Source organism: Symphalangus syndactylus, chromosome 9 (genome assembly GCF_028878055.3).
Source record: "Symphalangus syndactylus isolate Jambi chromosome 9, NHGRI_mSymSyn1-v2.1_pri, whole genome shotgun sequence".
In the NCBI taxonomy this organism is placed as follows: domain Eukaryota; kingdom Metazoa; phylum Chordata; class Mammalia; order Primates; family Hylobatidae; genus Symphalangus; species Symphalangus syndactylus.
This window is the reverse complement of record NC_072431.2, coordinates 90,468,947-90,495,487: the sequence shown is the minus strand read 5'-3', so window position 1 is coordinate 90,495,487 and position 26,541 is coordinate 90,468,947. Positions and strand designations below refer to the sequence as shown.

Genomic DNA, 26,541 nt, shown 5'->3' with positions numbered 1-26,541 from the left:
CACTCTACCTTTTTCCTGAACTAGTTGGATATCATGTTGTGGAGGTGACACTTATAAATATGTAATCATATCTGTAAGAACTAGGACTTTATTCTACATGCATACCATATAAAGCATATGAAATTTAACATGAGAATATTTAATGGTCAATCAATATTCAGATTTCCCCAGTTGACCCAATAATTTCCTTTATAGGCTTTTTTTTTTAAGATAAAGAATTTTTCAAAGTTCAGCATTCTATTTATTTGTTATGTCCTTTTCATCTTTAATCACTCCCTAGGGAGGAGATCTTCTGACATTTAACATTTTTTAAAATTCCAAGCTAGCTGTTTGGTAAAATACTTCACAATTTGGATTTGATTGCTTTCTTTTTATCAGAATTAGATTAAGAGTTTGGGGGGCAAGAATATAATGTTGGTGGTGATCCTGCTCTGTGATAATTATGTTCAAGAGAACATAATGTTACTTTGTACCATTATTATTGGTAATGATAACTTTGACCAAGAGATGTAACCACTGTACTTAAAAATGTCAACATAGTAAATGCTGACATTTTTAAGTAGAGCAGTTACATCACTCTTGTAAATATATCAAGTGGAAAGCAACTATCATAGCATTTTGATATCCACCACCAATAGTCATTTAGAAAATGTTGAGCAGTTGTACATTGTTCCATTTTCATCTTGAACTTATGTTACTCCTGTAGGCTTTTATTCTAATGTAAAGTATTTATGCTAGAAAGTATTTTATTGATTACTGTATTATATATTTTAAAAAACAAATATATGTATGTAAATGGAAATTAAATTTCACATTTCCTGTGACTAAAAGCTCTCTTCTTGATTAAATTGTCATTGCAAATATCAGTAATGAATATTTCCTTATTTATTTATTATTTATTGACAGAGTTTTACTCTTGTTGCCTCAGCCTGCCGAGTACCTGGGATTACAGGCATGCACTACCACGCCCGGCTAATTTTGTATTTTTAGTAGAGGCAGGGTTTCTCCATGTTGGTCAGGCTGGTCTTGAACTCCGGACCTCAGGTGATCCACCCTTCTTGGCCTCCCAAAGTGTTGGGATTACAGGCGTGAGCCACCGCGCCTAGCCCGAGTATTTCCATTTTAAATAAAGAAAAAATTAGTAAATTTTGTTGGAAGTACAACCTAATGAAAGAGAGGGCTGAGATTTTTTTCCCAAGTAGTTTGCATATCTGTTGATTAATATTGCTTATTCTAGAATGAGACATATTTCCATATGAATTCCAATTTTATTTTTTAGTTTTATAAGTATGCTTGTAAATTAGCATTTGAGAATGTAAGGAGTTTTGTCATAGTTATATCACTGAGTTCTTGGAACTCCTTCGACGTTATGTGTGAAAAGTCTTTCATCAAAAATGATTTTAGGCTGGGCGCAGTGGCTCACGCCTGTAATCTCAGCACTTTGGGAGGCCGAGGCAGGTGGATCACAAGGTCAGGAGTTCAAGACCAGCCTGGCCAGGATGGTGAAACCCTGTCTCTACTAAAAATACAAAAATTAGCTGGGTGTGGTGTCGGGTGTCTGTAATCCCAGCTACTCGGGAGGTGGAGGTTGCAGTGAGCCAAGATGGCACCACTGCACTCCAGTCTGGGCGACAGAGTGAGACTCCATCTCCAGAAAAAAAAAAAAAAGAGATTTAAAGGACGGGCACAATGGCTCATGCCTGTAATCTCAGCACTTCAGGAGGCCGAGGCAGCAGGATCACTTGATGCCAGGAGTTTGAGATCAACCTGGCCGACATGGCGAAACCCTAGCTCTACTAAAAATACAAAAATTAGCTGGGCATGGTGGCATGTGCCTGTAATCCCAGCTACTCAGAAGGCTGAGGCAGGGGAGTCACTTGAGCCTGGGAGGTGGAGATTGCAGTAAGCCAAGATCTTGCCACTGCACTCCAGCCTGGGTGACAGAGCAAGACTCTGCCTCAAAAAAAAAAAAAAAAAAAAAAAATTATTTTAGGCCGGGTGCAGTGGCTCATGCCTGTAATCCCAGCACTTTGAGAGGCCAAGGCGGGTGGATCCCTTGAGCCCATGAATTTGAGACCAACCTGGGCAACATGGTAAAATCCTATCTCTACTAAAGATACAAAAAAATTAGCCAGGCGTGGTGGCACATGCCTGTAATCCCAACTACTCCAGAGGCTGAGGCATGAGAATCGCTTGAGCTTGGGAAATGGAGGCTGCAGTGAGCCGAGATCGCACCACTGCGCTCCAGCTTGGGCAACAGAGCGAGACTCTGTCTCCAAAAAAAAAGAAGATTCTAATGACCTTCCAGGTGTTAAGATTCTTTCTCCTTCAGTTTTTTGGATAGTGAAGAATTGGAGGCTGGGCATGGTGACTCATGCCTGTAATCCCAGCACTTTGGGAACCAAGGCAGGAGGATTGCTTAAGGCCAGGAGTTTGAGACCTACCTGGGTAACATAAGGAGACCCTGTCTTTACCAAAAAAAAGATGAGGAATTAGAGATCACATGATCTAAAGAAGGATTTCTTATCTAGTAATTATTTGCCTTTTCAGTTGTCTTACCAATGCTTATGAAATGACATTTTCTAGTACTTGTTACTTTTTCTTTTCACAGCACGTTTAATCCAGTATACCTAGAAAAGATTAGGAAATCAGCATGTAATATCAGTGCTACTTTGCCAATCCGTTTTTAAAATTGTTTCTTAATTATGTTTTTTAAGTATTTTGCCAAAACCTTGGAACTATAGGTTTATCCCACTCAATTTATGGGAAATGCCTACCTTATAATCTAATCATAAACTATCCTTATTGTAAAGCAAATCACCTAAATCAGACTTAATTTTATCAGAACATATCTGACTGCATTTTTTCATTAAAAACAAATATGTTAAAAACACATTCGAGGAACATTCTGTAAGCTATCTGTAACAAATTATGGAATGAATCCTGCTGGATACATTACTAAAGCAGTCAAGTAAAGATTATCAGATTGATCCAGTATTTAAATAAAAACATTTTATAAACAATATAATACAGTATCTCTCACTATATTGCAATATGATGTAATGAGTAGTTAAAATTATACATTACTTATGAGGTAAGGACTATGAAGAAATACATGGTATTCCTTTAGAAAGTTGGAAGGTGTATCAAACTCTTTTGATCAATTTTTTAGGAATAATCAAATGAGAGAATGGGGTATTTAAAAATCGGAAATAGGCCAGGCACAGTGGCGGTGGCTCATGCCTATAATTCCAGCACTTTGGGAAGCCGAGGCAGACAGATCACTTGAGGCCAGGAGTTCAAGACCAGCCTGGCCAACATGGTGAAACCCTGTCTCTAGTAAAAATACAAAAATTAGGCCGGGCGCAGTGGCTCATACCTGTAATCCCAGCACTTTGGGAGGCCGAGGCGGGCAGATCACGAAATCGAGACCATCCTGGCCAACATGGTGAAACCCCATCTCTACTAAAAATACAAAATTAGCAGGGTATGGTGGCACATGCCTGTAATCCCAACTACTTGAGAGGCTGAGGTACAAGAATTGCTTGAACCCGGGAGTCAGAGGTTGCAATGAGCTGAGATCACACCATTGCACTCCACCCTGGGTGACAAGAGTGAAACTCTGTCTCAAAAACAAACAAAAAAGTTAGAAATAACTCCATTAATTGTATTAGATGCCCTGTCAAACGTAAAGTATATATAGCTAGAAAGTGAATTAGACTAGCTGCCAGCCTGTAAGCTTTAACAGCAAGTAAAAAGCTTTAAGCCATTTATAAGACAAAATATCAATTGCCATTAGAATAAATATTGCACAATAATGATTTGATGGAAATAGTTGTAAACTATTAATTAAATGATCAGTGATATCAAACATGAATTAATACATTGCCTACTTTGTAAGAGGCACTGCTGAAGAGCTTGCACATGTTAACATACAGTACTACCCCGTGAGGTAGATAGTATTGTTAATCCCATTTTTAAAGACAAGGAAAATGAGGCACAGAGGTCCAGTTATTTGCCTAAGACACATCAAGTAAGTGACTGAGCTGGCATTTGAACCTTCAAGAAAGCAAATAAAAGTTTGGTTATCTGGAAAACATTCCTGATCCATCTGAAAGTGTCGGCATCAGTAACCTGTACTATTTTAGCTATTTCTTGGGTAAAGTTTATCTTTCCTAGAGATGAGTGTTAAGATCATCCATAAAGAATCTCTTACTTTTAAGGGGGCCAGGTACGGTATCTCATGCCTGTAATTCCAGCACTTTGGGAGGCCAAGGCTGGCAGATCACCTGAGGTCAGGAGTTCGAGACCAGCCTGGTCAACATGGGGAAATCCCATCTCTACTAAAAATACAAAAATTAGCCAGGCATGGTGGCGTGTGCCTGTAATTCCAGCTACTGGGGAGGCTGAGGCAGGAGAATTGCTTGAACCTGGGAGGCGAAGGTTGCAGTGAGCCGGGATAGCACCACTGCACTCCAGCCTGGGTGACAGAGCAAGAGAGCAAGATTCCATCTCAAAAAAAAAGGAAAGAAAATAATCTCTTACTTTTAAATTGTGGGAGGGAACAAAAGCCCTTTTTAATGGATTACTTTGCTTTGCTCTCATGGGGCTGTCCTTCAAGAGCAATGCATTCCCTGAGCTTCAGGATAGAAAGGTGGAATCACTCCAGTTACCCCACTCTGCAGTACTACAGTATATCTGAATTTAAGGTATCCCAACAGAGACTGAGGCCCACATCATATCATACACACACTTAGAAAGGAAATTCTTTGGCGGGTTTATGATGCCTGAAAGCTTCCCAATATCGATATTTCAAATTGTCCCTTTGTTTGTTACTCCAGGAGGTTTTTACACGCTGAGGCAATGCATCATAGTAAGATGGCTGAGAGGTATGCCTTTGTTTTGTTTTTGGACCTCAGGTGCATAGACTTGTTTCAATCATAATCCTTGTGTTACTCATCATTGGTCCATGCATGGCTCTCTTTTATTTATTTTAGTTACTTTAGTTATTTTAAATAAGCAGCCATGAACCTACCAGACAAAAGCTAAAATGCTGAAAATAACATACTTTAATCATATTACCCCTGCCCCCACCAACCTATCCCCTTGCCTTCCTCCACCTGAGGTAACCATCATCCCTGTTTTCTTTTGTATATACTTTTTGTTGCCATCTATATGTACTCATAAAAGGTTATATTTTAAAATTTTAATTGTTAATTTTATAAAAGCACATCATGCTGTTTGTAATATTTTGGGAATGACTTTTTAAACTAATATTGCTAAGATTCAACCATATTATTGCATCTGCCTTTATTTTATAACATGAGTAATTGTGAAAGAGGAGATGTAAAAGAAGAACTTGCTTAAACAAGCAGGCCATCCTCAAAGCTCAGTCTTAGGAAAGCAGACATATGGATATGGAAATTCCTTTAAAAAAATTCCAGGTGTACTCTCTTGGAGAGTCTTCATGTACCTCCTAGAGGTAAACAGATCCAGGTTGAGGACTATAGATATATATTACCAGGTGGGGTTGCTTAAGGGAATTTGTAGATATTCTGGGCAAGTTTATTCACCTTTCTAAGCCTCAAGTTTCTCATCTTTAAAATAGATACAACAGTAACATTCCATTAAATACTTTATTAGGGTAAGAAGAAAGCATTTATAAACCAAATATTTGTGTCTTTAAGCAAAAGTTATTCTCTAGTGTTATCAGTTGTATGAAGTTACTTTAAGATAGAATTGACTAGTTGGGCAGTTTTGGTAGTTGTTATTCACAACTCTGTTGATAAATGATGAGCCACTCTATGCCAGTATTACCTATTTTGAAAACTCGTCTATAGCATCAGTTTAATTCTAGAGCATTTGGATAGACAAGCAAGTTAGTAAAAAGTAAGCTTTTACTGTAAAGTTCTTCACAAATGTTATGTTCTAGCCTTACTCTTTTTTTTTTGAAATAGGGTCCTGGCTCTGTCACCCAGGCCGGAGTGCAGTGGCATGATCTTGGCTCTCTGCAGTCTCTGCCTCCCGGGCTGAAGCCATCCTCCCACCTCACCATCCCAAGTAGCTGGGACTACAGACACGTGCCACCACGACTGGCTAATTTTTTTGTAGAGACAGGGTTTCACCATGTTGCCCACGCTGGTGAACTCCTGAGCTCAAGTGATCCACCACCCACCTTAGCCTCCCAAACTGCCGGGATTACAGGCATGAGCCACTGCGCCTGGCCCTTCACTACTTTTTTATCCCATATCTGGTTTCTGCAAATGGCATGTTTTTCTTTTTTGTGTGACAGGGCCTAGCTCTGTTGCCTAGGCTGGAGTGCAGTTACATGATCTCAGCTCACTGCAACCACCACCACCTGGGCTCAAGCTATTCTTCCACTTCAGCCTCCCAAGTAGCTGGGACTGCAGGTGCACAACACCATGCCCAACTAATTTTTGTATTTTTGGCAAAGATGGGGTTTTGCCATGTTGCCCAGGCTGGTCTTGAACTCCTGGGCTCAAGCAATCCTCCCGTCTTGGCCTCCCTAAGCACTGGGATTATAGGCGTGAGCCACTGTGCCTGGTTGGAAATGGCATATTTTTCTGCCTTCTTTTTCATGTCTTATTCAGTGTTATGATGTACTATCATAAGAACTGACTTTGAAAGGTTGCACCAACAGCAATAGTGGTTTTTTTTTTTTTGAGACGGAGTCTTGCTGTGTCACCCAGGCTGGAGTGCAGTGGCACGATCTCGGCTCACTGCAAGCTCCACCTCCCGGGTTCACGCCATTCTCCTGCCTCAGCCTCCTGAGTAGCTGGGACTACAGGCGCCCGCCACCATGCCCAGCTAATTTTTTGTATTTTTAGTAGAGACGGGGTTTCACCATGTTAGCCAGGATGGTCTTAAACTCCTGACCTCATGATCTGCCGGCTTCGGCCTCCCAAAGTGCTAGGATTACAGGCTTGAGCCACCGCGCCCAGCCTTTTTTTTTTTTTTGAGACAGAGTTTCGGTCTTGTCACTCAGGCTGGAGTACAGTGGCACAATCTTGGCTCACTGCAACCTCTACCTTCTGGGTTCAAGCAATTCTCCTGCCTCAGACTCTGAGTAGCTGGGATTACAGGTGCCTGCCACCATGCCTGGCTAATTTTTGTATTTTTAGTAGAGACAGGGTTTTGCCATGTTGGCCAGGCTGATCTCGAACTCCTGACCTCAGATGATCCACCTGTGTTGGCCTCCCAAAGTGCTGGGATTACAGGCATGCCCAGCATAGTAGCCTATTTTTATGAATATATATTCTTCCTTCATAATTTTGATAAATGATTATTATTGATTATTCAAAAGCCAAAGAAAAATAGCTTATCTGTAAAGACAAAGCAAGCCCTGAAGGAAGTGGGACAATAAGGATGATTTTTATTGGAAGAGTTTTACAGAGCCATTCTATGAAGTCTTCAAGAACTGTTTGGGGTGTGGGCATAACTTTGGTGCTACATAGTAACTGTAGCATTTTTTGTTAAGAAATCCCATTTACAATTTAATTCCTTTTTTTTTTTTTTCAGTCTTCCTTTATGGCAAGATTGTCATGAGTTATGGAGTAAAAAGCGAAGAAGACAGAAGCAGATGGGCATGACTGATGATGTTTCCACAATTAAAGCCCCCAGGAAGGACTTGTCTCTGGGCTTGGATGACAGCAGAACCAACACACCCCAGGGTGTGCTGCCATCTTCACAGCTGAAATCTCAGGGCAACTCAAATGTGGCACCTGGTCAGTAATGCTTCCATGGGTTGGTTTTCTTCACATTGTTTTGCAGTTATGCTGATCATATTGCTGTAGTGTTAAAGCGTCTTGTGGCTAACAATGAAAATTAACATTTATTCACTAAACTAGACATTTCTTTGTGCCAGTACAGAAGTTTCATTGCTATTGGCACCACAATTTTAAGTAATCTTAAGGTAACTTATAAAGAAGCATCAAATTACCTGACTGGCAAGCCCTCGGATTTCTGTATTTCCTTTTTACTCTTAGTGCAGGAGTCAGTAGGTCTTTTACTGACACTACTCTCAGTGAGGCTCAGCATTCAATGTCTATAGATGCTTAAGCAGTAGGAAGAAAGGTATAAGAAGACAGCCAAACATCATAATGAGAGCTCTTTCAAACCATTTATAGCGTCCTCATGTCACTCCTAATGTTATAATTTCTGTGGTTATATTAAAGAGTCTTAAAGATTGGGGCCAGGCATGCTGGCTCACGCCTGTAATCCTAGCACTTTGGTAGGCCGAGGTGGATGGATCACTTGAGATCAGGAGTTCGAGACCAGCCTGGCCAACATCGCGAAACCCCGTCTCTATTAAAAATACAAAAATTAGCTAGGTGTGGTGGCACACACCTGTAATCCCAGCTACTTGGATGCTGAGGAAGAAGAATCGCTTGAACCCGGGAGGTGGAGGTTGCAGTGAGCCGAGATTGCACCACTGCACTCCAGCCTGCACGACAGGAGTGAGACTCCATCTCAAAATACATGTGTGTGAGTGTGTGTGTGTGTGTGTGTGTATCCGATATTTGTGCCCAAAATAACTTAAAATATGAGAAGGGAAGGCCAGGCATGGTGGCTCACGTCTGTAATCCCAGCTCTTTGGGAGGCCACGATGGGCAGACTACTTGAGCCCATGAGTTCGAGACCAGCCTAGATAACTTCCTGAAACTCTGTCTCTACTAAAAATACAAAAAAAAATTAGCTGGGCATGGTGGCACTGTGGCCTGGATGATAAAGTGAGACTCTGTCTTAAAAAATCAAAAGAGAAAAGAGAAAAATCAGTATTATGATTAAGAAGTGAGAATTCCAGGCTGGGCATGGTGGCTCATGCCTGTAATCCCAGAACTTTGGGAGGCCGAGGTGGGTGGATCACCTGAGGTCAGGAGTTCAAGACCAGCCTGGCCAACACAGCAAAACCCTGTCTCTACTAAAAACAAAACAACTGGCCAGGCGCAGTGGCTCACGCCTGTAATCCCAGCACTTTGGGAGGCTGAGGCAGGTGGATCATCAGGTCAGGAGATGGAGACCATCCTGGCTAACATGGTGAAATCCCGTCTCTACTAAAAATACAAAAAATTAGCCGGGCGTGGTGGCAGGCGCCTGTAGTCCCAGCTACTCGGGAGGCTGAGGCAGGAGAATGGCATGAACCCAGGAGGCGGAGCTTGCAGTGAGCCAAGATCGTGCCACTGCACTCCAGCCTGGGCCACAGAGCGAGACTCCGTCTCAAAAAAAAAAAAAAAAAAATTAGCCAGGCATGGTGGCACGTGTAATCCCAGCTCCTAGTGGGGGCTGAGGCAGGAAAATTGCTTGAACCTGGGAGGCAGAGGTTACATATCACGCCACTGCACTCCTGCCTGGACAACATAGCAAGACTCCGTCTCAAAAAAAAAAAAAAAAAAAGGAGAATTCTGGTTTTTTGAAAAAAGGATGAATCCTCTGAGTTATTTTCTTCTCCGTCATCAGTAAGTATGCTGAAATAAGAAAACGCCCCTTCAGCAAAAGAGGCACCTCAATTAAAGACCACATCCCTGAATTCACATGGAGAGACTACCTGTGGTAATAGGGAAATGAAAATAAGGAAAAATGACTTTTGATGTGTAGCAAACGAGCATGCTCACGGGTCATAAGAAGAACTCGGCCGGGCGCGGTGGCTCACACCTGTAATCCCAGCACTTTTTGGGAGGCCGAGGCGGGCGGATCACAAGGTCAGGAGATCGAGACCATCCTGGCTAACACGGTGAAACCCCGTCTCTACTAAAAATACAAAAAATTAGCTGGGTGCAGTGGCGGGCGCCTGTAGTCCCAGCTACTTGGGAGGCTGAGGCAGGAGAATGGCGTGAACCCGGGAGGCGGAGCTTGCAGTGAGCCGAGATCGCGCCACTGCACTCCAGCCTGGGCGACAGAGCGAGACTCCGTCTCAAAAAAAAAAAAAAAAGAAAAACTTGCAGAAGTATCTCAAAATATATAAAGAGAATATAAAAGCATTAAACACCAGTTTTTCATCATCTTAGAGTTCCTCTTCTATCAATCTGTCATCCGTGATTATGGGAATTGCTTATCATTGCAGTCTTATAGTTACCATATATGGTATTATATGCATTTGAGCCTTGTCGTTATATGTGATTCAGATAAGTTTGCGTGAGGGAGGACCTGTGTAAATTATCCCAAGTCTAAACTGAAAGTTGGAAAAACAACTGAATCCCTATTACTGGTGATGAGTTAATACTATCATATGCATATATTAATAATAAGCATATTTCTGTAGGCATTCCTAACTTACCCAGAGTTACAAAAAAAAAAAAGGTAATTTGGCCAGGCGCAGTGGCTCACCCCTGTAATCCCAGCAGTTTGGGAGGCCAAGGCGGGTGGATCACGAGGTCAGGAGGTCGAGACCATCCTGGCTAACATGGTGAAAACCTCGTCTCTACTAAAAATACAAAAAATTAGCCGGGCGAGGTGGCGGGTGCCTGTGGTCCCAGCTACTCGGGAGGCTGAGGCAGGAGAATGGCAGGAACCCCCGGGGGCGGAGCCTGCAGTGAGCCGAGATCACGCCACTGCACTCCAGCCTGGGCGACAGCGAGACTCCGTCTCAAAAAAAAAAAAAGGTAATTTGAAGAAAAACACAGGCATTTTATCAGAATCTGCAAAACGTCATAGTTTCAATATAGTGCAAAGATAACCTTAGATTTTGCATAATAAACTTTATTTTAGAGAAAGTACGATGTAGTTAAGAGCTCAGATTATGGAATCAGAATATTGGATTCAGATCTCACCTCTGCCTCTTACAGAATATTTGACCTTGGGCAAGTTGCTTGGTCTCTTTTGGTGTCAGTTTCTTCTCAGTAAAAGGAGGCTAACAGTAGAGTCTGCCTTGTAAGGTTGTTGTAAGGAATAAAGGATATTAAATTCTTAGAAGGTATGTGACACTCCCTTAGCTGTCATCATTATCATTATTCATTTCCCATTCACAGTGTGCTGTTTCCTGGTTAAATCCGTAACATGAGTTTTTAGTAGTGGTCTTGATTTTCCTTTTGAAGTTATTTACCCCTAAAGATTTATTCAAAATTGACTGCAGTTCTTTTTATGTACAGGTACATTTTAAATGTACATGATATTTAACTAGACTTGAGGTTTTCTTTTTACAGTATTTCTTAAATACTCTCCCTCAAATATACATTTTCGTATGGTAATACAGAGCCATTTTGGTGTGGGGGTGGGAGGAGCTGTGAATTATGACAGTTCTAATTAATATAATTTTGTCTTTAGTAAAAACAGGCCCTGGACAGCACTTAAACCACAGTGAATTGGCAATTCTACTAAACCTACTACAATCTAAAACAAGTGTTAATATGGCTGATTTTGTCCAAGTGTTGAACATTAAGGTAAACTCTGAGACTCAACAGCAGCTAAATAAAATAAACCTTCCTGCTGGAATTTTGGCAACAGGTGAAAAACAGACAGATCCATCAACACCACAACAGGAGTCTTCGAAACCTTTGGGAGGAATTCAGCCTTCTCAGACCATCCAGCCTAAAGTGGAGACTGATGCTGCCCAGGCGGCTGTGCAGAGTGCATTTGCAGTTCTGTTGACTCAGTTAATAAAGGCTCAACAGTCAAAGCAGAAAGATGTACTACTAGAAGAGAGGGAAAATGGATCGGGACATGAAGCGTCATTACAACTCAGGCCACCTCCAGAACCTAGCACTCCGGTGTCGGGTAAGTGTGCAGATACCAGACCACTAACATGGCTGCATTACATTGTCTACTCGGTGTTGCTGACTATATATAATGTGTATAGTTCAGTGACATTGCCAAAAGATGTCCTGAAAAATCTCAGGTTACTGGCAATAGGTTGGTTTTTCAGTCTGTTTACTTCCAGAAATGGATTCTTTAACAAATTATCCATGTGAGATATAACTCATTATGAATGGTAAAGATATTTCTAAGGTAAACCTATGGTTAAGAAATAATATTTAACTCCAAATACAAAAGGATGCTTGACTAAGGCATAATTTATGTATACAGTAGCTTTTGTTCCTCAAGCAATGAAGTGTATGTGAATTATGCTGGGTGCAGTGGCTCATACCTGTAATCCCAGCACTATGAGAAGCTGAAGTGGGAAGATTGCCTGAACCCAGGAATTCGATACCTATCTGTGCAACATAGTGAGACCCTGTCTCTAAAAAAATTTTTTTTAATTAACTGGGCGTGGTAGCACATGCCTATGGTTCCAGCTACTTGGAAGGCTGAGGTGGGTGGATCACTTGAGCCTAGGAGGTCAAGGCTGCAGTGAGCTGTCATCACTCCACTACACTCCAGTCTGGGTGATAGAGCGAGACCGTGTCACCAAAAAAAAAATTTTTTTTTTTTTTAAAGAGAAGCCATATACAGTAAAATTTACCAGTTACCGTAGTACTTGTAAACTTTTTGCTTTTTTCATTTAACATTTTGCCAGAGATGGAACTTCTAATCATCTTTAGGACTACCTACAGGAAACACTGAGTATTTTGAATATTTAGTTTTCCATGGTAACTTTTGACCTAGTTTTTGCTCTGTTTCACTTAGGACAAGAAGACCTCATCCAGCATCAAGATATGAGGATCTTGGAGCTAACGCCAGAACCAGACCGGCCTCGAATTCTGCCTCCTGACCAACGACCTCCTGAGCCTCCTGAACCACCACCAGTCACTGAGGAAGATCTAGATTATCGGACAGAAAACCAGCATGTACCCACCACCAGTTCTTCATTAACTGACCCTCATGCCGGCGTGAAGGCAGCCCTGTTACAGCTGCTTGCTCAGCATCAGCCCCAGGATGACCCCAAAAGAGAAGGTGGGATTGATTATCAAGCAGGAGACACTTACGTGTCCACTTCAGACTACAAGGACAACTTTGGATCCTCCTCTTTCTCTTCTGCTCCTTATGTTAGCAATGATGGTCTAGGAAGCAGTTCTGCTCCACCACTAGAACGACGTAGTTTCATTGGAAATTCAGATATTCAGTCTTTGGATAACTACAGTACTGCTTCATCTCATTCTGGTGGTCCACCTCAGCCTTCTGCCTTTTCTGAGTCATTTCCCAGTTCAGTAGCTGGATATGGAGACATTTACCTCAATGCTGGTCCCATGTTGTTTAGTGGAGACAAGGACCATAGATTTGAATATAGCCATGGTCCTATTGCAGTCCTGGCAAACAGCAGTGACCCTTCCACGGGGCCAGAGAGTACTCATCCTTTGCCAGCAAAGATGCACAACTATAACTATGGTGGTAACTTACAGGAAAATCCGAGTGGCCCCAGCCTCATGCATGGACAGACCTGGACTTCTCCTGCCCAAGGACCTGGATATTCACAAGGATACAGGGGACATATTAGCACATCAACTGGCAGAGGCAGAGGCAGAGGGTTACCATACTGAGTATCTGTTTTTCCTCAGGCACATCATTTTTATCTGGAAAGACTTTTCTAGCTGCAGTTTAAGGCAGCAATCCAAGAGACTTGAATAATAAGAATTCAACAACAGCTTTATTTTTATGTGGAGAAGGGTCTTGCATACAATAGTTTAAAAAAGACAAAAAAAAAACCTTTGCTTAAATTCATGCTGTTCTAAAAACTAGATCTATCGATTGTACATCTTCACAAATTCTAGTTAACAATTTTATTTTGTATTCTTGCAGTTTTAAGTGGATGCTAATTTTAGGGACATAAGCCTTTTATGGCCCTCTTGCAGATCTTCTGAACTATGCACATTTGTGCTTTTTTTGTAAGTTTGGACCAACTTTTATGTAACAAACAGCCCCTTCCCACCTCCAGTTTTACAACAATCAGAAAGGGCACTGATTTATTTGGTATTTTTCTTTTTACAAAGCTACCTTTAGTCAAAGGTCACTGTCAGTCTTTGCACCTGCTTTCAGTGTTATTGTGAAAGGTGTACTTTGTGCTCATTTCAGAAAATAAAACACAACCTTTCTCTTGATGCAACAGTTTTATAAAAAATATGGTCAACGTTATTTTTGTTTTGTTTTGCAGATTATCATAGCCTAGTAAAATGCATTTAAATGAAATAGTGGGTTTTATATGAAAACTATGGGTGGGGTGGGGAGGGAAAGTAAGTGCCTTAACAGGTAAGCTTAAGGTCTGAAAAAAATAGTTAACTTTTACCCCCATTTGTCTTTTAAAGGGAATCAATGCATTAAAAAGTCAAGAAACTCAAGTTTTCAGGGGCTGCCTATTCAGTTCCTGTTAGGTCCATTCCCTCTGCCTGTCACACTTTCTCCTTTTCTGCCTGTCCTTGGGCTTTGTTACCTTTCACTACCACCTTCTCTTGATAGGGGAGTGAGAGCAAAGAAAGGGAGTAGAACTGCAATCAGTACATATTGTTTGAGAAGTTCTAAAAAGTTTTGTCATTTAAATGGTTGAAAGTAATAGCTCCAGGGGAATTTTAGAGTACCATTTTCTTTCAGGCTGCCATATTATCACTGTTTCCATTTGCCATGGATAATTGGAGGGCCATAATATAGAAGCAAGAGTTAATAACAGAACTTGCATAAATGTGTTAAAGTTCATGGGGGAGGGGTGGCAAATACCATATTTTAAGTTACGCAATTGCCCTTTTAAGAAAGTCAATTCTATTCACTTGTTAACTGGAAACATTGCCTAGATTGAATTTATTGAAGCAAAAAGAAAAGGCAATGAGAGAGAACTTTTATCTCCCTTCCTGTCACCTTCTATGAAGTTGATTATGACTTCTGCCAGACTTAGAGCAACAACTTTAGTTCATTTTAACATTTTTTTTTTTAATGAAGAGCATCAAAGAATGGAGTAGTCCTTACTTAAACTGTAATGGTGTCAAGTCTCACTGTGTGCACACTCTCACACATACACACACAATTATAATAATTCTAGAAAGGAACCAAAGGTAAATAACCAGTGTTTCCATTATCACTAAATGGAAAAATTGACTGGAAGTTAGAGTTGTGCCAATTAATCATTTTGTTCATTAACTGTTCTGGTAACTTACTTTTTTTTTATTGGAATCTTAAATTGGAACAACTGTTACAGAATGTATATTGCTCCAGTTCTAAAGCCAGTTAACCCTGTGCCCTCTAACTTATGAACCTTCATTTCAAAACAATATGTGGGAAGCACTGTAGTTTGATAACAGTAAAATTATTTTAAAGAGGATAATTTACCATTTTACTACTATAAAATAAGTTGGTATCAGTTGACCATTTTATTTTTTGATGGACTTTTTTTGTTGGGAGAAAGAAATGAATGGAAGAAAAAAATATTTTGCTTTTATTTGAATATTGATTACTAACAACTTATAAACTACATTGCAGGAAATGAAGAAATATTTTGAAATTAGCAAAATAACAACAGTATTCAAGTATCTGAAATTTTAATATGGTGAGTCTTAGAGCTTTAGACTTTCCTATAAGTGACAATATCTAAGTTATTCTTAATAGTCACACTTGATAATTCTGCTAACCATAAGCAGCTAACCTACAGTTGAAGATATTTATGTGACATGAATAGCCTGTGTTTTAAAAATTAAATATTTTATATAAAATTGAACTGTGTTTGGATAGTTTTTCTAATCAAACATTTCAGTTACATATTTATGTTGGGAGAGTGGCTGGGAGGACAGGGAAATTGTTGCTTTGAAATTGAAAATTTGAACTAGAACCTCTAATATTATCCTAAGACAGCATTGCTTGTGAGACATACCAGTCTTTTATATATCACTTAGAAGAAAAAATGTTGCCGATTAAACCGCAATACAATGCTAAGACATCATCAATTGTAAGCTGCATCCCAGATTCAGACATATTACATGAAAATATTTGTCTTATAATTGATGAAATATAGTAAAAAATTTTAATGCTTCCCTCCATAGCATTTAATATTTTAATTCAGTGAATTTGGATTAATAGAACAAAGTTGGGAAGTCACTAGTTCTGTAGGTTATAACAGCAGTCATCGCTGAAAATTTGAGTGAAATCTAAAGAACACAAAATATTGCTTAAATTTTTTGGAAAAAAGCAGGTGAGTCAGATTGCAAGTTAAGAAGACAAAAATATAGAAGATTTGACCTGCCAAAGAAGAAAGTATTTATCTTCTCCCACGTGAAATTCCCTTTTGTATTTACTGACACAGTAGGTTTTTCTGCATGCAACTCAGTATGTTTCCCACGTCTTCATTATTTGTTGGAGAGTTGCAAGTCATTTGTGAAACCTTAAAATGCTAATTTTAAGGAGTTGTCATTTGTGGAATGTGAAATAAGGTACTAATTCTAGCTGTGATTCAGAGCTTTATTCTGTCAGCAAATACAGTCAGTGCCTACAACATGCCAGGTACTCATCTAGTCCTTGGGGTACATCAATAAACATCAACAGTGTTAAATCATACTTTCAGTGTGCTGACAGTGAGCAAGATTTTTTAAATGTCTGGAGAAGCTAGTGGTATTTACTACCCTTAGCTGTATCTAAATTGCGCTTAAGCGAATGTAGGGCATGAAAATTTGAGTATCTTTTTGAAATTTTAAATTGAAATTTGGATAGAGATGGTTATGGAAAGAAATCAAACAACTGGAAATTCAGTGATAAAATTTTAAGTTGAATCTGGTCAGTTTGCAATGGCCTATTTGTAAGAAATATCAAGACTTCTTGAGAAAAATGAAAATACATAAATGCTTAAAATCTGGTACTTCTGAGTTAAGGTTTTGCTGTTTGCTTTGAGCTTAATCCAATTTGGGATGATTTTTCATCCTAGGGCTTTTTGTTTTCCTTTTTTATTTTTATTTTTTTCTTTTTTTAGTGGGAGGGGACTTGCTTTCTTTTCCAAAAAGGTGAATGCTTCCTGTAGGAGATAGCTAAAAAAAACAAAGCTGAAATACATGTTTTGAATATAGATCAGCTAATTCCCTGGGATATAATATCCTTTTGATTTCTTTCTTTTTTTTTTTTTTTTTGGCCGAGTCTGCCTTTTGGTATTTTAAAAGTCTAAACGAGATGTCCCAGTAACCTAAAATTATCCAGCCAGTCTTCTTACTTTACAACTAAGAAAAATAAGGCTTAGAGAGAGGGATTGCCAGAAACTTTGGCAACTGGATTGCCTGTGCTTGTTCCTCTAAGCCATACCTAAATTCTGCAGTAAATACTTAACTTTTTAATAGGGAAATTGCTTCAAAATAACTTGACCAGTGATACAGTAAAATAATTGGACTAATGGTTTAACACAAGTGGCTTTAAAAAGTCTGCTTAAAAAACAATTGTTACTTAGAAAAAATAGAAAAATAAAAACATTTTCAAAATCTAGGAGCCTGAAGGGGCTGTTTGTTTCATATATGGATAATCTTTGAAAAGGCAAGTCCTGTATATATTTTTCATTTGTTCAAAGAAGATTGGTTATCAGTAGGCTTGCAAACATAATTGCTTTTAAGTTCTTTCAAGGTTTTATGCAATAAAACCTAATTGATTTGGAACTTTAAAAAAAAAAATACTTTCAGGGTTTTGTAATTTCAAGTGATTTTTTAAGGGGAGCAATAGTTTGCCATTTACCAAAGGCTTCTCCAGATAATTTCTTAAATATTTCTACTTAAAAATAAAAGCTATTAATAAGCTGTCATGGGATCCAGTTGAAGACAGGGAAAATAGAAATTTTTTTTTTTTTTTGGAGACGGAGTCTTGCTCTGTCACCCAGGCTGGAGTGCAGTGGCACGATCTCGGCTCACTGCAAGCTCCGCCTCCCGGGTTGACGCCATTCTCCCGCCTCAGCCTCTCCGAGTAGCTGGGACTACAGGCGCCCGCCACTACGCCCGGCTAATTTTTTTTTTTTGTATTTTTAGTGGAGACGGGGTTTCACCGTGGTCTCGATCTCCTGACCTCGTGATCTGCCCGCCTCGGCCTCCCAAAGTGCTGGGATTACAAGCGTGAGCCACCGCGCACGGCGAAAATAGAAAATTTTTATCGTAATGGGAAGAACTTATCCTTTTAATTTTATGGACTAACAGAGTCTGTGGGTCTTAACTCATTTCACCCTATCAAATGTCCAATTAAAAATGAATTTTCTAATTGTATTCAAGTAAGGTTCTATAGTGAATACAGAATCACTCTAAGTTTTTTCCCAGTTAATTTAAAAGTGTTGTACTCTTTTTGCAAGAACGTTTAAAAGTTAAGTCTTATAACTGTTAACATCTAATGTATTAATATAAGCCATTTGTTTTTTACCATTTTTTTAAGGCTGTATTCAATAGTCTGTAAATAAATTGCCATAACACTCCCAGGCCATTTTTCAGCCTTGTTTGCTTTTTGCTTCTATCCAGAACAGGCTTTTTGAAGTAATCTTATCTGGTAAAGATGACCACTTGTAATCCACTGTGCTGTGTTTTTTTTGACAAAGGTTAAGATGTGGAATCTTTTTTTTTCTTTTTATAATTAGTACACATTCGGAAATAGGGACACAGAGAAGAACACCCCCAGACAACCACATAATATTTTGCTTTTGATGGATGTATTTGAATGCATATCTTGGTTTTTTTTTTCTTAAAACAATGGGATCATACTGCCCATAGCTTTGTAATTTGAATTTTTTCATTTAATAATATGTTGTGAACATCTCTTGGTATCAATCAGTTAAATTCTACCCTCTTTCCCTCAGTCTGGAATGCGATGTCGAGATCATGGCTCACTGTAGCCTGGAACTCCTAGGCTCGAGTGATCCTCCTGCCTCAGCCTTCCAAGTAGCTGGGACTACAAGTGTGCACCACCATGCCTGGCTAATTTTTTAAATTTTTTGTAGAGATGGAGTCTCCCTGTGTTGTCCAGGCTGGTCTTGAACTCCTGACCTCAAGCAATCCTCCTACCTTGGCTTCCCAAAATGCTGGGATTAAAGACATGAGCCACTGCGCCCAGCCCACCCTCTTTTTAATGGTTGTAAATTATTGCTTTATAGAGGAACCATACTTTCACAATTTCTAATTGCTGGACACAATATTTTGGACTTTTCTGTTACAAATAATGTGATGAAAATCCACAAAAATACATACATACACACAAACATAAATTAATTTCCTTGGAGTTGCTGGTACAAAGAATGCACTTTTAAAATGTTTGCTAGATCCAAATCGCTCTAGGGAAAAGTTTACCAGTTTCCCATTCCTGTTCCTTAACCTTTTCATTTAGCCATGTTGGGTACTTAAAAGTTAGAGATCTTTGTTAGTTAGACAGGTGATAAATCATCTTGTTTTAATTCATATTTCTTGGATTACTAGTGAAGTCCAACACTTCATATGTTAGCCAGGTCTTTTATTAACTATTCAGATGTTTGAAAAAAACCTTTAACAGCTGATCCTAATAATATTATGTATCTACATATACATAATATGTATATTATGTATATATATAGTATTATGCATACATGTATACATATATAGTATGTATATGTATAATATATATTGTATATATGTATGTATAGTAAATACGTATGTATATTGTATATATTTGTTATATATATTTGTTATGGGAAAATTTTAATATGTAGTTAAGTCTGTTAATCTTTTCCTTGTTTCTCTTTAGAAAAGCTTTTAGAAAAGCTTTCCTACTCCAAGGTTATTTAAATATTTACACATATTTTAGTATACATTTAATTCTAAACCATTCTATATTTTATAGATGTTTGTTTTGAGATATGGATCCAACCTTACACTTTTTCTTTTTTTTTTAATCTTTATCTTCTGTTTACAAGTCCTACACTTGTATCATTATAAACTAGGCATCTGACATTGCGTGTGTGTGTTTTAAAAATCATTTTATTTTCAATTCCTAGAAAATGTGTACCACATAAAATTTGTCAGGCACAACTTTGTCCCCTTTGCAGAGTTTTCTATTCCTGTTAATTTTTCCATGTGACTTTCAGAATCATTTAGATTATTTTGTCAAGTATTCTGTTACGATTTTAGTTGGAAACATATTAAATGTTTTTTACTTAGGGGATCTTTCCATTGAGAGCTTTTTTTACATGTTCCCCATTAAGAGTTCCAACTTTTTTTTTTTTTTTTTTTGAGACAGAGTTTCACTCTGCTGCCCAGGCTGGAATGTGGTGGCGTAATCTCAGCTCATTGCAGCCTCTGCCTCCCAGGTTCAAGATTCTCCTTCCTCAGCCTCCCAAGTAGCTGAGATACAGGCCCCTGCCACCACACTTGACTAATTTTTGTATTTTTAGTAGAGACAGGGTTTCATCATGTTGGCCAGGCTGGTAAGGGTTCTAAAATTTTCTTCATGTTCTTTTTTTAAGTTTCCAAAAATATTTTTGTTGCTTTTAGATATGGACTCCTCATAAGTATTATAATATTTTTAACTAGTCACCACTTATATTGTAAAGCTGATTCTTAATTGTTAAACTGGCCACATAACTTTTGTTATCATTTTTAATAGTTTTCAGTGAATAAGTATAATGGCATTCTTGTTTCTGATTTTACTGATGGCTGATTTTTAGTGTTTCACTTGTATAATTTATAGGTTAAAAATAGAATATTATGTTTAAGAAGAATCTTTTTTCATGAAGTCTGCTTATTAGGATCAGCTGTTAAAGGTTTTTTTTCAAATGACATTATATGCAATTGCTCTTTTGACCTTTTGATGACAGAATAGAATGTAATAACCATTAATTTAAAATGCTTATATTCTAATTCCTAACCATGTATTTAGTACTTTTTATCTATGTTTTGTGTCTGTGTTAATTTTGATTAACAGGTTATGACAGGTTGGCAGAATAAGCTGGAAAACTAATGTTTTATTTAGAATATAGATCCTGCTGGGTGCTGTGGCTCATGTCTGTAAACCCAGCACTTGGGAGACTGAGGTGGGTGGATCGCTTGAGCTCAGGAGTTCAAGACCAGCCTGGGCAACATGGTGAAACCCCGTTACCACCAAAAATACAAAAAACTTAGCCGGGCATGGTGGCGCATGCCTATAATCCCAGCTACTCGGGAGACTCAAGCAGGAGAATTACTTGAACCTGGGAGGCAGAGGTTGCAGTGAGCCGAGATTGAGCCAGTGTCCACTCTGGGTGACAAAGTGAGACCCTATCTCAAAAAATATATATATACAGATATAGATATAGATAGATAGATACAGATATATATATAGATAGATACAGATATATATATAGATAGATACAGATATATATAGATACAGATATATACATATATAGATAGATCCTGAGAATTACCTGTTTTTTGAAGTTGGAGCTATTTTATTTATAAGCAGATATACTTGGCTCTTAGTAATTCTTTCACGTTTCTATTTCCTTATCTGTTGGTCTGTTGAGAGGTCTGTTTACCAGGTAAATCTTGGTAATTTCCCTTTTTATGGAAATTCATCATTCTACCTTTTATTTAAAATGTTTTAAGCCTATAATTGCACATAATAATCTAAATATTTTAAATGCATATTTATAATTACATATACTTTTTGTGTCTTTTCTTTCTTTCTTGATTAAACTAGCTAAGGTTTGCCCAGGCTACCCCCATTCTCTCTCTCACCATCTGGGAATAAGAAACTATCATTTATTTTCTAATTTATTTCAGTATGTTTACTTTGATTCCTTCCTTCTACTTCCCTTATTTATTCCTATTTCTTGAGTTGAATAATTGGTCCATTTATTTTTCTTTCAGTTCTCAAAGGAACCATTTTAATGTCATGAATCTCCTCTGGTTATTTATTTGGTTCCATCCTGTAGGCTAAAAACGTTTTCATCCAGGCATGGTGATTCATGCCCGTAATCCCAGCCCTTTGGGAGTCCAAAACATGAGGATCGTTTGGGCCCAGGAGTTTGAGAGAAGCCTGGCCAACATGGGGAAACCCTATCTCAACTAAAAATACAAAAATTAGCCAGGCATGGTGGTGTGCACCTGTAATCCCAGCTATTTGAACCTGGGAGGTGGAGGTTGCAGTGAGCTGAGATCATGTCACTGAATTCCAGCCTGGGCCACAGAGCAAGGGTCTGTTTCCAAAAAAAAAAAAAAAGAAAAAGTGTTTTCATTACTGTTTTCTAAAATTTAGTGGCTAAAATTTGACTGCTTAATCTGAGTTGTTTAGGATATATGATTCTATTTCCATGTGGTTGAGTATATTTTATTTTTTAGTTTTTGTTAACAGTTTGTAGTTCTAATACACAGAGTTAGTGTATGTAGTCTGCTTCTGGAAATTTATTCAGGATTTCTGTTTAGCCTGGTAAGCAGACATTTTGTAACTATTTCCCTGGTGCTAGGAAGGGTGTGTTCTTCAGTGCACTTTGTTATCTATCCATTTAATCAGTGTTAGTAATTAAACACTGGTGGATTCTCTATATGCTTATTTCTCTCTCAAGTAGTGAGAAATGGAAAATAAAGCCTATAGTGCTGTTATGTATTTTTTTCCTTTTTACTTTATTCAGTGCTTTGTATATTTGAATCCCTTTTGCTTTTTATATTCAGTGCTATACTCAGCACATAAAGGCTCACAACTACTTAATTTTTGTTCCATTTATTTACATTTTTTAACATTTTGAATTCTACTATATTCAGTTTTAGTATTACCACAATTACATGGTCTTTAATTTTATGCTCTCTGCTTGTTTTTTTTCTTCTTGGTGCTAATTGTTTTGTTTTTAATCTTTTCTGAAAAGAATTTTTTTTGTTTTATTTTGAGACAGGGACTCACTCATCACCTGGGTGGAGTGCAGTGACGTGATCTTGGCTCCCTGCAGCCTCGACTTCCAGGGCTCAGGTGATCCTCCCACCTCAGCCTCCCAAGTAGCTGGGACTACAGGTGCATGCCACCTTGCCCGACTTTTTTCTTTTTTTACGTATTTTTACTCGGGATGGGGTTTTACCATGTTGCCCAGGCTGGTCTCAAACTCCTGGGCTCAAGCAATCCACCCACCTCGGCCTCCAAAAATGTTAGGATTACAGGCATGAGCCAACGCCCCCAGCCAAGAATTTTAAAATTTGCATTTGGGGGCCTTCTCTTAATTTGTAATGTGTACATACTGTTTTCAGCTTTAAATACGTCAAAGACATACTTAAAACGATTTCTTGAATGAGTAACTTCAGGAATAAAAGAGTTGCCATAGACTGCCTCCTATATAAAATGAAATTTGCACATTTTCACTTTATTCTAATCCTCTACTTCTTCCCCTTTTATTTTGTAGTAAGAGTCATGATTTTAGACTCATTTAAAAAACGATGTTTTAGGCCGGACATGGTGGCTCACCCTGTAATCCTAGCACTTTGGGAGGCCGAGGCTGGTGGATCACTTGAGGTCAGGAGTTCAAGACCAGCCTGGCCAACAGGTTGAAACCCCATTTCTACAAAACGTACAAAAAATTAGCCGGGCATGGTGGTGGTGTCTGTAGTCCCAGTTACTGTGGAGACTGAGGCAGAAGAATCACTTGAATGTGGGAGGTGGAGGTTGCAGTGAGCCGAGATCACGCCACTGCACTCCAGCCTGGGTGACAGAGCAAGACTCTGTCTCAAAAAGAAAAAAAAAAAGTGATGTTTTAGTTCTCTTAACTATTATAATTATTTCTAAAATATAATCCAGCAAACATACTTGGGGTAGAATGTTAGACACATTTATTTTAAGATGAGGAATAGACAAGGATGTCCATTATTAGTTACTGTTCAGGTTGTCAGCATTTTTGAGGGATGGAGGAAGGTAGAGAAGGGTTTGAAAAGGCATAATTTTATTTATTTATTTATTTATTTATTTATTTATTTATTTATTTACTTGAGACAGGGTTTCGCTCTGTCACCCAGGCTGGAGTGCAGTGGTGCGATCATAGCTCACTGCAGCCTTGAAATCCTGGGCTCAAGTCATCCTACCACCTCAGCCTCCCAAACAGCCGGGACTTACAGGCACATGTCAGTATGCCCGGCTAATTTTTAATTTTATTCTTAGAGACAGAGTCTTGCTATATTGCCCAGGCTGGTCTCAAACTCCTGGCTTCAAGCGATCCTCCCACTTTGGCAGGCCAAAGTGGGAGGATTACAGGTGTGAGCAGCTGTACCTGGCCAGAAAAAATTATTAATGGCAGACTTAAGTGATTGTCTGTGTAAATCACACAAGATAAACTATTATTAGCATTGATAGATTTGCGTGAATTGCTAGTAACTTTTACAGTAGTCTCCCCTTATCTGTGGGTATGTGATCCAAGACTCACCACTTAGTGCCTGAAACTGCAGATAGTACCGAACCCTGCAAAATGCTGTTTTTAAAATCTGAGGCCGGGCGCGGTGGCTCAAGCCTGTAATCCCAGCACTTTGGGAGGCCGAGGCAGGCGGATCACGAGGTCAGGAGATCGAGACCATCCTGGCTAACACGGTGAAACCCCGTCTCTACTAAAAGTACAAAAAATTAGCCGGGCGCGGTGGCGGGCGCCTGTAGTCCCAGCTACTTGGGAGGCTGAGGCAGGAGAATGGCGTGAACCCGGGAGGCGGAGCTTGCAGTGAGCCGAGATCGCGCCACTGCACTCCAGCCTGGGGGACAGAGAAAGACTCCGTCTCAGAAAAAAAAAAAAAAAAAAAAAAAAAAAAAAAAATCTGATAATCGAGATAGCTACAAGTGACTAATGGGCAGGTAGCATCTACAGCAGGTAGAGCCAGGATGGTGTGAGATTTTATTATGCTACTCAGAACTCACAAATTAAAACTCATGAATTGTTTCTGGAATTTTCCATTTAATATTTTCAGACTGCAGTTGACCTCTGATAACGGGTAAGCAAAACTATGGATAAAGGGGAACTACTGTGTGTAGAAGAAGAGGCCATGAATAGCTAACGTAATTTCAAAGAACAAGATTTTGGATTTGTTCTACCAGATATAAAGATTCCTGGGACAAATGATTATCTACAAGAAGACCTAATAGGAAGAGGCAAATATTGAAAAAAAATAACACATTTTCATAGATCCGAATGGGAAAACTTTAAAATATGAGAAAGAACAAATACACTTTGACTAGCAACTCCACTTCTGGACATATATATATATTTAGCTTATTTCTGTCTGTATAATTTTATATATAAAGTGAAAAAAGGTAAATATCTTAAATATTCATTTGTAGAACAGTTAATATGGATAAAAGTATAGAATGACTCCATTGTATTAAATAAGTATGTCTACACAGTGCATAGAAAGAGTATTTGAAAACTGAAACTGATCGTGGGTTATAATAGAGCAGATTGTTTTAAAAAGAGACTTGTGAGCCAAGACCAAATCCTGGTTTTACTATTTATTAGTCTGTATAGCCATAGCCAAGCTATTAAAACTCCCTTATTTCTCAGTTTTTTCATTCATGAAGTGGGTACAGTACCTAAAGGTTTGTGTTGAGGATTAAGTAACTGAATAGTGCCTTGTACATACTTCAGGGCTCCCTGAATGTTTGCTGTTGTGACTGAGAGAGGAACTGGGTGGGAGTGGGGAAGGGGGAATTTTGCTGCTGCTTTGATGTGTATTTTTTATCTTAATTAGAAAAATATATTTGTAATAAAATAAATTTTTAAGTAGGAATTTATGGGTTCCAGTCAACAAAGCAACAATTCACTCTTGAGGCTTTCCTTCAGGTTTTGAACTACTTTCTGTCTAGTTCCACCTTAAATATCTGATAGAAAAAGATTAATGAAGAACTGTCTAAAGTATATATAATCCGTGGCTCATGCCTGTAATCCCAGCACTTTGGGAGGCTAAGGTGGGTGGATCACTTAAGGCCAGGAGTTCAACACCAGCCTGGCCAACATAGCAAAACCCCGTCTCTACTAAAAATACAAAAATTAGCTAGGCATGGTGGTGCGCATCTATAGTCCTAGCTATTCGGGAGACTGAGGCACGAGAATCACTTGAACCCAGGAGGCGGAGGTTGCAGTGAGCCGAGGTCAGCCGAGATCACACCACTGCACTCCAGCATGGGTGAAGAGTGAGACTCCATCTCAACAACAACAACAACAACAACAACAAAAAGTATATGTAATCCATTTATTCCTTGTCATTTAAACACTGGAACTTACTCTCTTCAATTTCACATGATTTATTTCTCTGCTCTCTATTGGAAGAGATTACAGAATAAGCAAATTCTATGCTTGCTAGGAGGAAATGGTATAAATGAAATATCCTAGCATAGGAACCATTCACTTTGAAAATTTAGATCTCCAATAAGTGCTCAAATCGGCTCTCAGGCCACACTTGAACTCAAAATTTTCAGTCTTGAATAAGCATCAAAATCATATGTTGTTTATTTTCCATGTAATTTTTAAATTGTAATATGTTTACATTAAAGTTAAATTAAGTACACTTAATGGATTTTTAAATTATATTAACACCCACATAATGACCTAGGTCGAGATGGAGAAAATCTGTGTTACTCCAGGTCATGTTCTTCTCAATCACTACCCCTAGAAGAAATTACTATTCCAACACTTGGTTAGTTTTGCCTGTTCTTAAGCTTAATTTGTTCCAATAAATCTGATAAGTTAGATGATACAGAAAAATACAG

The 26,541-nt window shown here is 38.7% G+C and overlaps 1 protein-coding gene across 4 annotated transcripts in view; it reads left to right on the top strand.

Moving 5' to 3' along the window:
- CDK13 (cyclin dependent kinase 13) overlaps positions 1-15,589 on the top strand; it is a 147,107-nt gene extending 131,518 nt beyond the window's left edge. The window contains exons 12-15 of one of the 4 annotated variants that reach the window (XM_055293355.2): positions 4,842-4,889; positions 7,540-7,745; positions 11,461-11,730; positions 12,580-15,589. In XM_055293355.2, coding sequence (XP_055149330.1) covers positions 4,842-4,889; positions 7,540-7,745; positions 11,461-11,730; positions 12,580-13,430 — 1,375 coding nt within the window. In that variant the 3' untranslated portion in view covers positions 13,431-15,589. Of the gene's footprint in view, positions 1-4,841; positions 4,890-7,539; positions 7,746-11,280; positions 11,731-12,579 lie in introns of all 4 variants that reach the window. The other 3 variants (XM_055293353.2, XM_055293356.2, XM_055293354.2) reach the window with 3 other exon arrangements.
- Positions 15,590-26,541: the final 10,952 nt, after the last annotated feature.